Raw genomic sequence first — 15,611 nt, 5'->3', positions numbered from 1 at the left:
TGAAAGTCCAGACTGAAGAAGAAATGAACTGGAAGACGTCCATCTGAAACAAAGACTCTTATCCTTTTACTTTCATCAGTATTTTACACCCTTCTTTCCCTGTGTTTGTTTGTTTGTGTGTAGAGGGTGGTCCAAGTTAACAGGTCGGGGGGTGAGGGGGAGTTCGAGATTAGATAGTAGTTCACCAGTTATTATTGTTGCTATTTAATTATAGTTACTGTTAATTATAAAAGTTAATTGCATTTAAATTTACAAACCTGGTGACTGTAGCTATTGGGCAGCCAAATAATTCGGGTATATTTAAAAATAAAAGTTTATTTCAACTGTGTCGTGACTCCAGGTCAGGTGGGACTGGTATTGACTACACACTGGCTCAGGGTGTCGTAACATAGTTTGTGTGCTCAATCCTGGAATCTTTGGAACGGTAGATAGTGACAATTTGGGGCAAGTATTAAAAAGAGACACCAGGGGAAAAATTCTCCCCAAACGGCGCGATGTCCGCCGACTGGCGGCCAAAACGGCGCCAATCAGACGGGCATCGTGCCGCCCCAAAGGTGCGGAATGCTCCGCATCTTTGGGGGCCGAGCCCCAACATTGAGGGGCTAGGCCGGCGCCGGAGGGATTTCCGCCCCGCCAGCTGGCGGAAACAGCCTTTGTTGCCCTGCCAGCTGGCGCGGAAATGACATCTCCGGGCGGCGCATGCGCGGGAGCGTCAGCGGCCGCTGACAGTTTCCCGCGCATGCGCAGTGGGGAGAGTCTCTTCTGCCTCCACCATGGTGGAGACCGTTGCGTAGGCGGAAGGGAAAGAGTGCCCCCACGGCACAGGCCCGCCCGCGGATCGGTGGGCCCCGATCGCGGGCCAGGCCACCGTGGGTGCACCCACCGGGGCCAGATCGCCCCGCGCCCCCCCCCAGGACCCCGGAGCCCGCCCACGCCGCCTTGTCCCGCCGGTAAATAGGTACTCAAATTTACGCCGGCGGGACAGGCAATTTATCGGCGGGACTTCAGCCCATCCGGGCCGGAGAATCGAGCGGGGGGGCCCGCCAATCTGCGCAGCCCGAATCCCGCCCCCGCCGAATATCCGGTACCGGAGACTTCGGCAACCGGTGGGGGTGGGATTCACGGCAGCCCCCGGCCATTCTCCAACCCGGCGGGGTGTCGGAGAATGACGCCCCATGTTTGTGATTATGTCAGGATGGCTCTGGAAGCTGCAAAGGCTTTTCTTCAAGTGGAGGACCTGCCTTTGGTTCATTTACAAGGCATTCAAAAAGACAAGATAAGTGAGGGCTAAAGCTCGGAAGGTAGAGAGAGATAATTGAAGCCATCACTCAGCTTTTAAATTTGAAAGAGATGCCAGAAACATAGCCAGGGTTATGGCAAAAAAATCCATGGACTTAATTAAGATCCAGATACAAAAGAAACAATTAGAAATACAGCAAAAAGCAGAGATAGAACATAGAACATAGAACAATACAGCGCAGTACAGGCCCTTCGGCCCACGATGTTGCACCGAAACAAAAGCCATCTAGATAGAGGGCGGTATTCTCCGTCCAGTGTTGCAGGATTTGCGAATCTCGGTCAGGCGGAGAATTGGGTATCAGCCGAAAATGAAGATTGCCGCCGGGCAGGCAATGGTGCGCATGGATGCATTGCACACCCCGCACTAGCGTGGCCATGCAAATCATACAATTACACTCATTAACACATCATTAACGGATCCAACCCATTCATGGCAATGCTCCACCAGGCAGAAGTGCCGGCGGTGTGGTATTTGAAAACAGGAACCTTGCGCTGTGGCTGTTGAGGGAGAGAGAGAGAGGTAAGAAAAATTTCCAAAGGCGCAACTGTGGGCTGACAGTTTTGCCGCTGGCTGGGGGGAGCATCTGCCGGTGAATAGCAGGGGGTGACCAGGAGATTGACCGCCATTGCCGTGGCCTGCAAGGCAGCGATCTGGCCGCACACTCCACTAACTGACCGTAAATGTGCAGAGCGCCACCAACCATATGGGTGACCCCCCCACAGGCCACTCCCCCAGACCTCAGCCGACCCATCAATGATACGGGCGTGGTCCAACGCAGCCAGTGGCTCACCAGGTGTTGGCACTCCTCAATGCACCCATCCAAGGCGCTGCCCCACTGCATGGGAATCAGGGGACGAGCAGAGCACACCCTGAACAGCGGACGCCTGCACCGTGGCCCCATCACCCTCACTGGCACATCGCCCCCCCCCCCCTCCGCCCCAGGGCGGAGTCTCCACCAGTGCCACTTGTCACTAAGCCTCACCTGCCCACTCTGCACTCGCTCCCATCGACCCAGCCCACGGGCAGTTACGCACAGCCTGTGTGCCACACACAAGACTCACAGTGCACTACAGCTGTCTTCGCAAGAGGCACCCACTTCCCTCACCCAGCCCCATCCATAGGCCCTGCCCCATGAATCCCACCAAGCATGTCTCCGGTCAGTGGCACACGGTGCCTTCACCACAACCAGGTGCCACCCTGCTGATAGTGTATCACATGGCCCATCCTAGGAGTGTACCCAAGGTAGACTCCACAGGAGGGCACCCACCACCACCACCACCATGAGTACCAGTGCATGAGAGGGTGCCCATCATCAATAGGAAGGGATTCCACTCTCTGAATGTGCAGCTGGTGTGCGACCACCAGATGCACATCATGCACGTCTGTGCCCCCTACCAGACAGCGTACAAGATGCCTTTGTCCTGACACACCTAACGGTTCCCGACACCTTTGGGTGAGGGGTTGGCTCTGGAATGACAGGGGCTATCCGCTGCGGTTGTGGCTGATGAGGCCAATTTGGAGGCCCAGACCGATGTGGAAAACCGCTATAACGATGCCCATGCAGCCTCCAGGGGAGTCATGATCCGTGCACTGACGGTGCTGAAGGTGCGATTCGCGTGGATGGAACATGTTGGAGGGGTCGTCCAATACATCCTAATGGCCTGCTGCATCCTCTACAACATAGCGCAACAGAGAGGCAACATGCTGGAGGAAGAGTTAGGAACGGCATGCCTTGTCCAAACAGGAGGTTGTAGAGGAGGGCCAGAATGGGAGGACATGGGTCCTGGCACAGGAGGCCACATGACATGTGACCAAGGCCGCCGCCGCTCACGGGAAAACCTGATTGCCTCCAGGTTCGCCAGCTAAGGGACCGGTCCACCAGAAACTCCACCCCACCCCCACAACCTCTCCGCCCCCAGAAACCCCTCCCCCTTCTCTTCCTGCACCTCCCCTTCGGGTGTCCCCAACATGGGCCCCATCACCTCCTCCTCCTCGGGGTGCCCCATGGCCTCCGGGCTACTCCTTTGGATGAGTGTACAGCTGGAGTGAGCTCTGGGGGCTCTGCCGTGGCCGGGCGCCGTTGCCTGGCGCCGCCAATTCTGGAGTCATGCTCTGATCTCAACCAGGTTCTCCATGCCCGCGGCCATGGAGGCAGAGACTGGGCCATGTCTCTCTGGCAGTGGGCCACTCAGCGACCGTTCCACCTTTCTCATTGACCTTGCCAGGTCCATCTGGCACCTTGCCATGCCCCTCGGCAACTGACTCAGGTCAGCCAGAACCAGGCCAATGATCTCGATGCCTGCAGCCATGGCCCGTTGTGTTGGGGTCACGCTCTGGAGCGCCGCAGAAATGCCCATGTGGCCCTGGTACATGGCTGCTTGTAACATGGCAACCCCATCCTGTGCCGCAGCCACTGCCTGCACACTGTGTCGCAGGCCATGGGACATCCTGGCCCATGGCAGATACCTTTGCAGGCAGGATTTCCCCCGCGGACGTCACCCATGCAATGTTTGCCAGGGTGGCACGCATTGTCGGAACCCATTGATCATTGTCCTGATCCAGCAGGCGGTTGAACATCTCCAACTGCACCTACAGGCGCTGGATGGTTGCTGAAACCCCATTATGTAGTTCCCCCGGCTCTGCAACTGCATCTCCCTCATTGGTGGGACTGCCTTTTCCAGAAGCACTAGGCCCAAAAGACATGCTGTTAGCTAATTTGGACATCCTGAATTCCCCCTCTGTGTACCCGAACAGGCGCTGGAACGTGGCGACTAGGGTCTTTTCACAGTAACTTCATTGCAGTGTTAATGTAAGCCTACTTGTGACAATAAAAATTATTATTATTACCTGGCTGGACGGCACTGTTGCTTCACAGCACCGAGGTTCGATTCCTGTCTTGGGTCACTGTCTGTGCGGAGTCTGCACGTTCTCCCCGTGTCTGCGTGGGTTTTCTCCGGGTGCTCCGGTTTCCTCCCACAAGTCCTGAAAGACGTGCTGTTAGGTGACTTGGACATTCTGAATTCTCCCTCTGTGACCTGAACAGGCGCCAGAATGTGGTGAGTAGGGACTTTTCACAGTAACTTCATTGCAGTGTTAATGTACTACTTGTGGCAATAAAGATTATTAAAAGAAAGCTAGTTTCTGGGGTCGGACCACTATCTGATCGTCCGCACCCTCGGGGGTCCTACCTCCATCTGATGTCCACTCCATGTGTGTGGTGTGCACCCGATATTGTCCCAGGAATTTCTTCACTAAAATGCCCAGATGAGGCAAGTGTCTCTGGGATGTTGGAGGGTGCTGGTGACAGCAGTGATGAGAAGTCGGTGTTGTCCTAGGACATGTGCTCCGGGTATTGCAGGGTAGCGGCTGGGGGTGAGGGAGCCCGGACTATCCGCCACATCGCCTGGTGAGTCGCGGGGTTGCGGCGGGGAGTGGGGAGGGACACCAGCCGGTCCTGCATCATTGGGAGGTGACCCTGCAAGACAATGGACAGTTGACAAGACTCATGGTGAGATTGTGGGTAGGCATTGTGTGGGGGAAAGGGCTGACTAACTTGCCATATGTCCATTGCAACGCATTGGAGGATCACTTGGTTGCCCCATGCCGACCTCTGCCTCGGCAACTGCCCGCTCTGCCACCCCGCCAATCCACTCCAAAGCCCTCTGCTCTGTGATGGTGCAGACCCTCAGGTCTGGGGGGTCTTCTCCTGCTCCCGGCGGTTGTGGACCACCTGATCCTGGGTGGACAGATAATGCACCATGTGAAACACTCGGACGCGGGCAGAGCAGGGGGTGTGCAGCTGGTGGCCGTGTGTGAAGAGCACCCAGCCAATGCAGGCGGTATTTGGTGCAGGGTCGGGTTTGGAGGGCTGCTGGCGGCTGGGGTTTGTTCGCCCACTGGGTGGGGGGGGGGGGGGGGGGGTTTACAGGAGTGAGGGATGGGGATGGTGTCAGAGGTGCGGTGGTGGTGACTCACCCTGGCTGGCCTGGGGGTTTGCCATCCTCATCCAGGGCATATGGGTTTGCCTGGTGGGCACCGCATGGGAGGTGGTGGGTGAGGGGTGTGTGGTCGGGGTGGGTGGGACAGAGGTGGAGGCAGGAGCATGGGTAGTGACTCACCCGGGCCGCCCTGAGGAGGTCGTGCCACTTCTTTCTGCACTGCTGTATGGTCCTCACTGTTGGTCCCATGGTGCTCACAACCTCTGCCACCTGTGCCCAGGCCAGGTTGACGTCAGTGGGTGGCCTCCTGCCCTCCCCAGGGTCTCGGGTGCACCGCCTCTCCTCCAGGGTATCCAGCAGTATCTCCAACTCTGCTTTGGCGAACCTCGGGGCCGCTCTTCGTGGTGCCACCTTCTTGGCTGGAATGAGAGTGTGGGTTGGGTGGAGTGCTTCTATGTAGTTCCAGCTTGTCAGGCTCTCCAGTGCCAATCCTGACCCCAGCGAATCCGACGTCAGCTTGAGTTGGAATTGGACTGGTTCCGTGTGGCACGAGGGCTGGTGCATTAGCATGTCCTGAATGACCCCAGCAGTCGCACACCCATCGGGACTGTGGAACTCCCCCCCCTTTCAGTCCCAGCTCAGCACTTTGTCTCTCAAATGGAGAATTCTGCCCAGAGCTTTTCAAATGGAAATTGAAATGAACAAGTTGGAATTGGAGAGAGAGGAAAAAGCAAAAGAGAGCAAGTTGCAGCTTAAAAGACTGGAAGTTAAACGGGAGCTGCCAAGAGCTAGAGGAGGGCTTCACCCTGGAATAGAACCCAGTGGGGATATGTTTAAATTTATACAGGCCCTACAAAAGTTGAAGAAAAGGATGAAGAGACATTTTTCATGGTATTTGAGGAGTGGCCAAAAGAAAAGTGGACATTTTGCATGCAGAGTAACGTGACATGGCAAGTACAGGAAGTTTATACTTCCCTATCGGAGGGGGTGGCTAAGGATTATGACAAAGTAAAAAAGGCTATCCTAAGTGTATATAAATTAGTTCTAGAGGCATAGGGAAAAGCTTTGGAATTTAAGCAACAGCTGGGACAGACATGAATTTGAAAGGGTTAACAAAATTACATAGATTAGCCCAGTCGGGTCTCACAGAAGATGAGGCTGAGTGGGTTCCTCAGTGCTATTATGTAAAGAACAGAGTCTGATGAGGAGATATCCTTATAGACCTACGGATGAGGAATGGACAGTTGTTGATCAGATAGTGGTATTGACTTGTAGGGAAAGCACATGAAATACCATTGGCAGGACATCCGGTTTCCTCCCACAAGTCCTAAAAGACTTGGGAATGGATTCCCCGACGCCGAAATTGCGTTCATCGACGGGGCGGAGAATCCGTTCTGGCACACAAAATCAGGAGCGGTACCGGTTCTTCAATTCTCCATGTCCTGAAAATCGACATACTCATGGAGTACGCCGCGCTGAGTATGCAGCGCCACAGGCCATGGCCTGAGACCCGCTACGCAATGCTCCGTCCCCGACTGGCCGAATTCCCGATGGCGTGGACGTCTCATGGTCTCACTGTCCGGGATCCTCGTGTCCGGGGCCGCCACAGTATGAGGAGGGACGATCAGCGGGCAGGGAGTGCTTCATTTGGGGCTGGGGGAAATGTGTGCGGGAGATCCCGGGTGCACGAGCAGCCGATGCGGGCCACTATTTTGCTGGTCCAGGTCCGCGGACTGAGTCCGCCATGGAGCACGGCGCGGCCGCTGGAGGCTGCCGCCATCCGCATGCGTGGCCTCTGACCCGGAAGTGCTGGGAGCCGTATTAGCAGCTAGAGCTGTGCGTTCTATGACGGCTGCCTGCTAGCCCCCAGCAAGACAGTGAACCTGTGGCCTTTTGACGCCGGTTTTCCTGATGTAAAAGACCAACAGTTTTCACGACGGCGTGGGAACTTAGTCCCAAAAACGGAGATCCCAGCCCGTGCTGTTACGTGAATTGAACATTCTGAATTCTCTCTCAGTGTACCCGAAAAGGTGCCGGATGTGGCGACTAGGAGAATGTGCAGACTCTGCACAGACGGTGACCCAAGCTGGGACTGGCCCTGGTCCAAATTCAGCGTCCCCTATTAAGTAGATAGGAGGGTGGAGTAAGGTGCCCAACATAAGAACATAAGAACTAGGAGCAGGAGTAGACCATCTGGCCCTACGAGCCTGCTCCGCCATTCAATGAGATCACCTCCACTTTCCCGCCGAAACACCACAACCCTTCATTCCTTTATTTTTCAAAAAAACTATCTATCTTTATCGTGAAAACAGTTAATGAAGGAGCCTGAACTGCTTCACTGGTCAGGGAATTCCATAGATTCACAACCCTTTGGGTGAAGAAGTTCCTCCTGAACTCAGTCCTCAATCTACTTCCCCTTATTTTGAGGCTATGTCCCCTAGTTCAGCTTTCACCCGCCAGTGGAAACAACCTGCCCACATCTATCCTATCTATTCCCTTCATAATTTTATGTTTCTATAAGATCCCCCTGCATCCTTCTAAATTCCAACAAGTACAGTCCCAGTCTACTCAACCTCTCCTCGTAATCCAACCCCTTCAGCTCTGGGATTAACCTAGTGCATCTCCTCTGCACACCCTCCAGCGCCAGTACGTCCTTTCTCAGGTAAGGAGACCAAAACTGAACACAATACTCTAGGTATGGCCTCACTAACACCTCATGCAGTTGCAGCATAACCTCCTTAGTCTTAAACTCCATCCCTCTAGCAATGAAGGACAAAACTCCATTTGCCTTCTTAATCACCTGGTGCATCTGTAAACCAACTTTTTGCGACTTAGGCACTAGGACACCCAGATCCCTCTGCACCACACCATGTTTTAATATTTTATCGTTTAAATAATAATCCCTTTTGTGTTATTTCTACCAAAATGTCAACATTTGTCAACATTATATTCCATCTGCCAAACCCTAGCCCATTCACTTAAACTATCCATATCCCTCTGCAGGCTTCCAGTATCCTCTGCACTTTTTGCTTTACCACTCATCTTAGTGCCGTCTGCAAACTTGGACACATTGCACTTGGTCCCCAACTCCAAATCATCTATGTAAATTGTGAACAATTGTGGGCCCAACACTGAACCCTGAGGGACACCACTAGCTACTGATTGCCACTACTGGTCAAGGTGCATCAGCACCATCCATTCTCACGCCTGTTCTTGGTATGCAACCGGTTGCACCACTGGCCCTGGGATCCATCAGGCTCTGTCCCCGAAGTTTCCGACTTATACTGCTTCCACTGGTTTGAAACTCCTGGTCCGTGCCTGCCTCGAACTCGACGCTTATGAAGGGGGTGCCATTGTCTGTGACCAGCACCTCTGGAATGCCATGGGTGCTAAAGGAGAGCTGTCGCTTCTCAATTGTAGTCCTCGCTGTGGTGGATGACATCCGGTGGACTTCGAGCCACTTGGAATGAGCGTCAACCATGAGTAGAAACATTGACCCTTAGAAAGGCCTGGTGAAATTGGCATGTATGCGCATCCACGTCCAGCCTGGCCATTCCCATGGATGCGGCAGGGTGGATGAACAAAGAACAAAGAAAAGTATAGCACAGGAACAAGCCCTTCAGCCCTCCAAGACTGCACTGACATTCTGCCCATCTAACCTAAAACCTTGCACACTTCTGGGATCCATATCCCTCTATTCCCATCCTCTTCATGTATTTGTCAAGACTTCACTACCGTACCTGCTTCCACCACCTCCTCTGGCAGCGAGTTCCAGGCACCCACTATCCTCTGTGGAAAAAACTACCCTCGCACATCTCGTCTAAACTTCCCTTGCATCTTAAACCTATGTCCCCTAGCTATTGACTCTTCCATCCTGGAAAAAGCTTCTGACTATCCACTCTGTCCATGCCCCCCATAATGTCATAGACTTCTATCAGGTCGCCCCTCAACCTCTATCATTCCAGTGAGAACAAACTGAGTTTATGCAACCCCTCCTCATAGATAATGCTCTCTATACCAGGTAAAATCCTGGTAAGCCTCTTCTGTACCCTTTCCAGCTCCCACTCTGGAAAACAAGACAGGATGGCAGGATCTGCACAACGGACACCTAAGGGTGTCGAAAATGGAGATGCTATCCTGCAGCTATGTGTGGTGACCAGGCCTGGATGGCGCAAACAAACAACCTGCGCAACAATGCACCACATGCCAGGAACAGCAGAAGCTTCTTCCTTGGAAAGGGTACCAGGAAATACGAAAGAGGCCCCTGTGGGTATTAATGGCATCCACCTCCAACTGGAGATAGGCATGGCTCATGTCGAACTTGGAAAAAGAATGACCCCCAGCTAATTTTGCATGGAGGTATTTTATCCGCGGAGTTGGTTACCTGTCCAGACAGAAGGTCTCGTTGAGTCAACTTATAATCATTGCACAGGCATACGGTATTGTCAGGTTTTAATACCGGGTCTAATGGTGCTGCCCAAACAGCAAACCAGACTGGTCAGTTGATCCTGAAGCCTTCCAGTTGAGTGTGTTCATTCTCGACTTTGGCCAGCAGTGCATGGTGGAGCGGGCGAGCTCGGAGGTACTTAGTCTGGGCCTTAGGATCCACATACATTTTGGGCACAGGCCCTTAATTTTGCCCAGGTCTTCTTGGAAGACTTCATGGTACTTCCCCAGTACTTTGTAAAGTCTTCCGGTGCCCATCTGGAAGATCTGATGCCAGTCCAACTGGAGGCATTGTAACCAGCCTCGGCCAAGCAGACTCGCTCGGGGGCCCTTCAATATTCTGTGAAGCCTAACGGACTGTTGCCCATTAGTTACTGGGGTCATTGTCATGCCCCTCAAGGTATAGGTCACTAGCGTTGCCTCAATATTCTGAAAACTCAACTGTTGAACTCCAGTCCTGACTCTCTCGAAGGTCTGCCACCCTATTACTGAAACTGCAGTCCCCGTATCTAACTCCATCTCTAATGGGTGACCGATCACCTGGACGATAATCCTAAAGGGGACGACTCGTGGTGCGGCAATGCAATTCAACTGCATACATTCCTCATCATCAGGTTGCTGTAAGTGGAGGGTCCGGGCTCTGGTCTGGTTCTGGTGACTCCCTTGAGTAAGGTGGCGAGTATGCTAGTTGGCCTGTGGTTTCCTCTCCTAGCCAGTCACAAGTGATGCCTTGAATCATGCTCCATTGATTCCGGGGTGGTGTCCCACCTGACTATAGTAGCCCTTGACCCGGTTCCAGCGGTGTTTTTGGCCAGGGCTGAGTTCCAGAGGTCCCAGTCCTAGGCTGTGCTCCTGAATGGGGGCATCCCATGCTGTTTACCTCCATCCCTGACATACCCTGGAGCTCCTGGACTCCCTTCTCTGTGTCCTTTCATGCGAGGAAGGCCTCAATGATCTTTTTTAGATCCAGCAACGGCTCACCCAGCAATTTCAGGAGATTTATTTTCTCGCAGTTTGGTGCTCCCTTTAAAGATGGCGCCCAATCTCGTCTGGAGAGAAACACACTGGTTTTCAGTCAGAACCTGACACTCTGCCATTTTGTTTTGAAAAACCCGCCCTATATTTTTTGCAGCATGAGAATGGACAAGTGCTAATTGATTTACATTGCATTAACAGGTGGATGAAGATGAACCTCTTTTCCTCAGCCTGATTAGTGATCTGTTCCCGGGTATACAGCTGGATAGCAGCACCTACGTGGAACTGCAGACAGCTGTAGCCAACCAAGTGGAAATAGAAGGATTAGTCAACCATCCACCCTGGAATCTCAAACTGGTTCAGGTAGACGCAATGAATTATTTAACTGCACACATATATATTTTCATCTTTTTTAAAAAGTTGTATCATGGGATGTGAGTATTGCTGACAAGGGTAACATTTGTTGCCTTTCCCTATTGACCGTTAATATTTTTTAACATTTCAGTTGGATGATTATCAATCATGTACAAAACTGTTGAGCATTTAGAAATTTGCAGCATAATATTCTTGAAATGTAAAAGGGTTATTTTAGTGTAAAAATAACACAACTGGAATTGAGGTTTCTCACTGCATCGTAATAATAGTCAACAAAAAGCAAGTTCTCTCATTTGCTAAATTGCATTACAATGCAGAGATCTGGATTTAGGGACAGGATAAAAGTCATAGAATGGTTAAAGCACAGAGAGACCATTTGACCAGTCATGTTCATGCCAGCTCTCTGCAAGAGCAACTGAGATTGTCCCACATCCCCATCTTTTCTGTGCAACCCTGCTCTTCAGGGAATTATCCAAGACACTTTTGCAAACCATGATTGAATCTGCCTTACCCACACCATAAGGTGGCATATTTCAATCCCAAATCAATTGTTACAAAACAAGGTTTTACCCATGTCACCTTGGTTCTTTTACCCTTAAATCAAAGCCCTCTTATTCTATTTCCGACTACCAAATGGAACAGTCTTCCTCTATCTACTCTGTCCATACTCAGCAGGCTTTTAAACACCTCCATCAAACCTCCTCTTAACTCCTTTACTAAGGAGTACAATTCCAACTTTTCAAATGAATCTCCATTCCTGCAATGATTCCTGTCATTTTTTTCCTGCATCCTCTAATTCCTGCATGTGATTCCTGAAATGTGGAGAGGAGAATTGGGCACAATTGGGGCTGAACTGGGGTTTTACATTTCAGTTGGATGATTATCAATCATGTACAAAACTGTTGAGCATTTAGAAATTTGCAGCATAATATTCTTGAAATGTAAAAGGGTTATTTTAGTGTAAAAATAACACAACTGGAATTGAGGTTTCTCACTGCATCGTAATAATAGTCAACAAAAAGCAAGAACGGCAGGAACAGGGATTTTCTCGGCATCGGCCGATTCGGCAGTTTGCGCCCGGTGACCCAGTGTTCGTTCGGAATTTTGCTGGTGGTGCCCAATGGGTTCCTGGTGTAATCTTTCGCCAAACGGGCCCTATATCTTACCAAGTGCAAGCCCAGGGTCGTCTCCAGCGAAAACATGTAGACCACGTTCGGTCCAGAAGACTATCCCCTCAAAAGATTCCCCGTCCCCGGAGCTCATTTCTACAGCCGCAGAGACAAGGGAAGGTCGTCCTCACAATCTTCCACTGGTGCCTCACTCGAAGCCTGCGCAGGTCGTTACGGGACCGAATGGAGATAGAGACGCTGACATGACGGAGGCAGCAGACTCTGACGCCGAGATGGAGACACAGGATGCATCAGAGGGGGAATCCTCGGGTCCACGGGCCGTGGATGTACAACCGTTGCGCCGTTCATCACGGAAGTGCCGGTCTCCGTCTCGTTACACGCCGCCTGATCCAACGCCGCGTGCAAATGGTGTCCGGCCTGCGGCCAAACGAGTCCGACGCCCTCCTTCGCCAGGGTCTTCGGTGGATTCCTTGGACTTTGGGGGGGAGGGATGTTATAACCTGCCTACTTACCATTGGTTGGGGACTAATGACAATCCCACAATCCTGTGGGAGTATGAGCTTCCCCAATGAGGGGGGCGGAGAAACCACTCGTAAACTCCTAGTATAAATAAAACTGGCCAGTTCAGGAACCAGCAGGAAGGAGTATGTAGCAAGGGAAGCTACTGCTACGGTTATGTATATATGTTATAGTAAATAAATGTTATTACTTTGTATCCTTAAAACTGGTGCTGGATTCTTCGTGGCTCTTACAAAAGAATGCATCAAAGCAAAAGAGAAAGCCTATAAAGTGGCAAAGAGTAGTGGGAAGTCAGAAGATTGGGAAGGCTACAAAAACAAACAGAGGATAACAAAGAGAGAAATAAGGAAAGAGAGGATCAAATATGAAGGTAGGCTAGCCAGTAACATTAGGAATGATAGTAAAAGTTTCTTTAAATACATTAAAAACAAACGGGAGGCAAAAGTTGACATTGGGCCGCTCCAAGATGACGCTGGTAATCTAGTGATGGGCGACAAGGAAATAGCTGAGGAACTAAATAAGTACTTTGCGTCAGTCTTCACAGTAGAAGAAATGAGTAATATCCCAACAATTCCGGAGAGTCAGGGGGCAGAGTTGAATATGGTAGCCATCACAAAGGAGAAAGTGCTATAGAAACTAAGAGGTCTAAAAATTGATAAATCTCCGGGCCCAGATGGGCTACATCCTAGAGTTCTAAAGGAGATAGCTGAAGAAATAGTGGAGGCGTTAGTTATGATCTTTCAAAAGTCACTGGAGTCAGGGAAAGTCCCAGAGGATTGGAAAATCGCTGTTGTAACCCCCCTGTTCAAGAAGGGAACAAGGAAAAAGATGGAAAATTATAGGTCAATTAGCCTAACCTCGGTTGTTGGCAAGATTCTAGAATCCATTGTTAAGGATGAGATTTCTAAACTCTTGGAAGTGCAGGGTCGGATTAGGACAAGTCAGCATGGATTTAGTAAGGGGAGGTTGTGCCTGACAAACCTGTTAGAGTTCTTTGAAGAGATAACAAATAGGTTAGACCAAGGAGAGCCAATGGATGTTATCTATCGTGACTTCCAAAAGGCCTTTGATCAGGTGCCTCACGGGAGACTGCTGAGTAAAATAAGGGCCCATGGTATTTGAGGCAAGGTACTAACATGGATTGACGACCGGCTGTCAGGCAGAAGGCAGAGAGTTGGGATAAAAGGTTCTTTTTCGGAATGGCAACCAGTGACGAGTGGTGTCCCGCAGGGTTCAGTGTTGGGGCCACAGCTGTTCTCTTTATATATTAATGATCTAGATGACGGGACTGGGGGCATTCTGGCTAAGTTTGCCGATGATACAAAGATAGGTGGAGAGGCAGGTAGTATGGAGGAGGTGGGGAGGCTGCAGAAAGATTTAGACAGTTTAGGAGAGTGGTCCAAGAAATGGCTGATGAAATTCAACGTGGGCAAGTGCGAGGTCTTGCACTTTGGAAAAAGGAATAGAGGCATGGACTATTTTCTAAACGGTAACAAAATTCATAATGCTGAAGTGCAAAGGGACTTGGGAGTCCTAGTCCAGGATTCTCTAAAGGTAAACTTGCAGGTTGAGTCCGTAATTAAGAAAGCAAATGCAATGTTGTCATTCATCTCAAGAGGCTTGGAATATAAAAGCAGGGATGTACTTCTGAAGCTTTATAAAGCATTAGTGAGGTCCCATTTAGAATACTGTGAGCAATTTTGGGCCCCACACCTCAGGAAGGACATACTGGCACTGGAGCGGGTCCAGCGGAGATTCACACGGATGATCCCAGGAATGGTAGGCCTAACATACGATGAACATCTGAGAATCCTAGGATTATATTCATTGGAGTTTAGGAGGTTGAGGGGAGATCTAACAGAAACTTACAAGATAATGAATGGCTTAGATAGGGTGGATGTAGGGAAGTTGTTTCCATTAGCAGGGGAGACTAGGACTCGGGGGCACAGCCTTAGAATAAAAGGGAGTCACTTTAGAACAGAGATGAGGAGAAATGTCTTCAGCCAGAGAGTGGTGGGTCTGTGGAATTCATTGCCACAGAGGGCGGTGGAGGCCGGGACGTTGAGTGTCTTTAAGACAGAAGTTGATAAATTCTTGATTTCTCGAGGAATTAAGGGCTATGGAGAGAGAGCGGGTAAATGGAGTTGAAATCAGCCATGATTGAATGGTGGAGTGGACTCGATGGGCCGAATGGCCTTACTTCCGCTCCTATGTCTTATGGTCTTATGGTCTTATGGTCTTTATAAAGATTCTAACTTCCTTGCTTTGTACTCCGTTCCTTCACACCGCTGGGACTCTCCCACTGCAGTGAATGGGAATTTGGCTGAGAGCCAAATTCTCTGTCCTCACTGGCAGCGGTAGTGAGGCGGTCTCACAATGGAGTTTCCAGTCCGTATAACTCTTCTTCAGATTTAAAGAGAGGTAGGAGTGTGATGGATTACATACTGACTATGTGGAGGTACAGCAGCTGGAGCAAAGTTGACTGATCGGAGAGAATGCAACAAAAATATGTAGGACACATTAATGAGAACATTAATGGCAGGAGAAGGTGCGAGTAGTTACATAAAGGTAAGATATCAGAATGTGTTAATGGGGTATTCAAAGTCAGAGCTCAGTGAAAGCGAAACTAAAGAACAAGTGACAGATGGCACTGTGGGGGGAGTTTTGTATTGAGAGAAAAAATGCTTTGGATCTTTAAGAAAAGGGTCAAGATGGAAGACAAAGGTCACAGTCTCAAGTTATTGAACTCAATGTTGAGGCCTGAGGGCAGTAATATGCCAAATCAGAAGACGCAGTGCTGCTTCTCCAAAGGAATGGAACTGGACGGATTACCCAACATTTACAATGGCAAACCCAGCCTTGTTTATCCTGTCAAGTCCGTCTCACTAACATTTGGGGGCTTGTGCCAAAATTGGGAGAACTGTCTCA

The 15,611-nt window shown here is 50.7% G+C and overlaps 1 protein-coding gene across 1 annotated transcript in view; it reads left to right on the top strand.

The window, feature by feature from the left end:
- LOC140411508 (dynein axonemal heavy chain 8-like) overlaps positions 1–15,611 on the top strand; it is a 2,059,122-nt gene that overhangs the window by 1,347,504 nt on the left and 696,007 nt on the right. The window contains exon 48 of the mRNA XM_072500594.1: positions 10,861–11,022. Coding sequence (XP_072356695.1) covers positions 10,861–11,022 — 162 coding nt within the window. The remainder of the gene's footprint in view (positions 1–10,860; positions 11,023–15,611) is intronic.

Source organism: Scyliorhinus torazame, chromosome 4 (genome assembly GCF_047496885.1).
Source record: "Scyliorhinus torazame isolate Kashiwa2021f chromosome 4, sScyTor2.1, whole genome shotgun sequence".
In the NCBI taxonomy this organism is placed as follows: Eukaryota; Metazoa; Chordata; class Chondrichthyes; order Carcharhiniformes; family Scyliorhinidae; genus Scyliorhinus; species Scyliorhinus torazame.
Note: the sequence above shows the minus strand (reverse complement) of the source record. Positions and strands in the feature narration are given on the sequence as shown.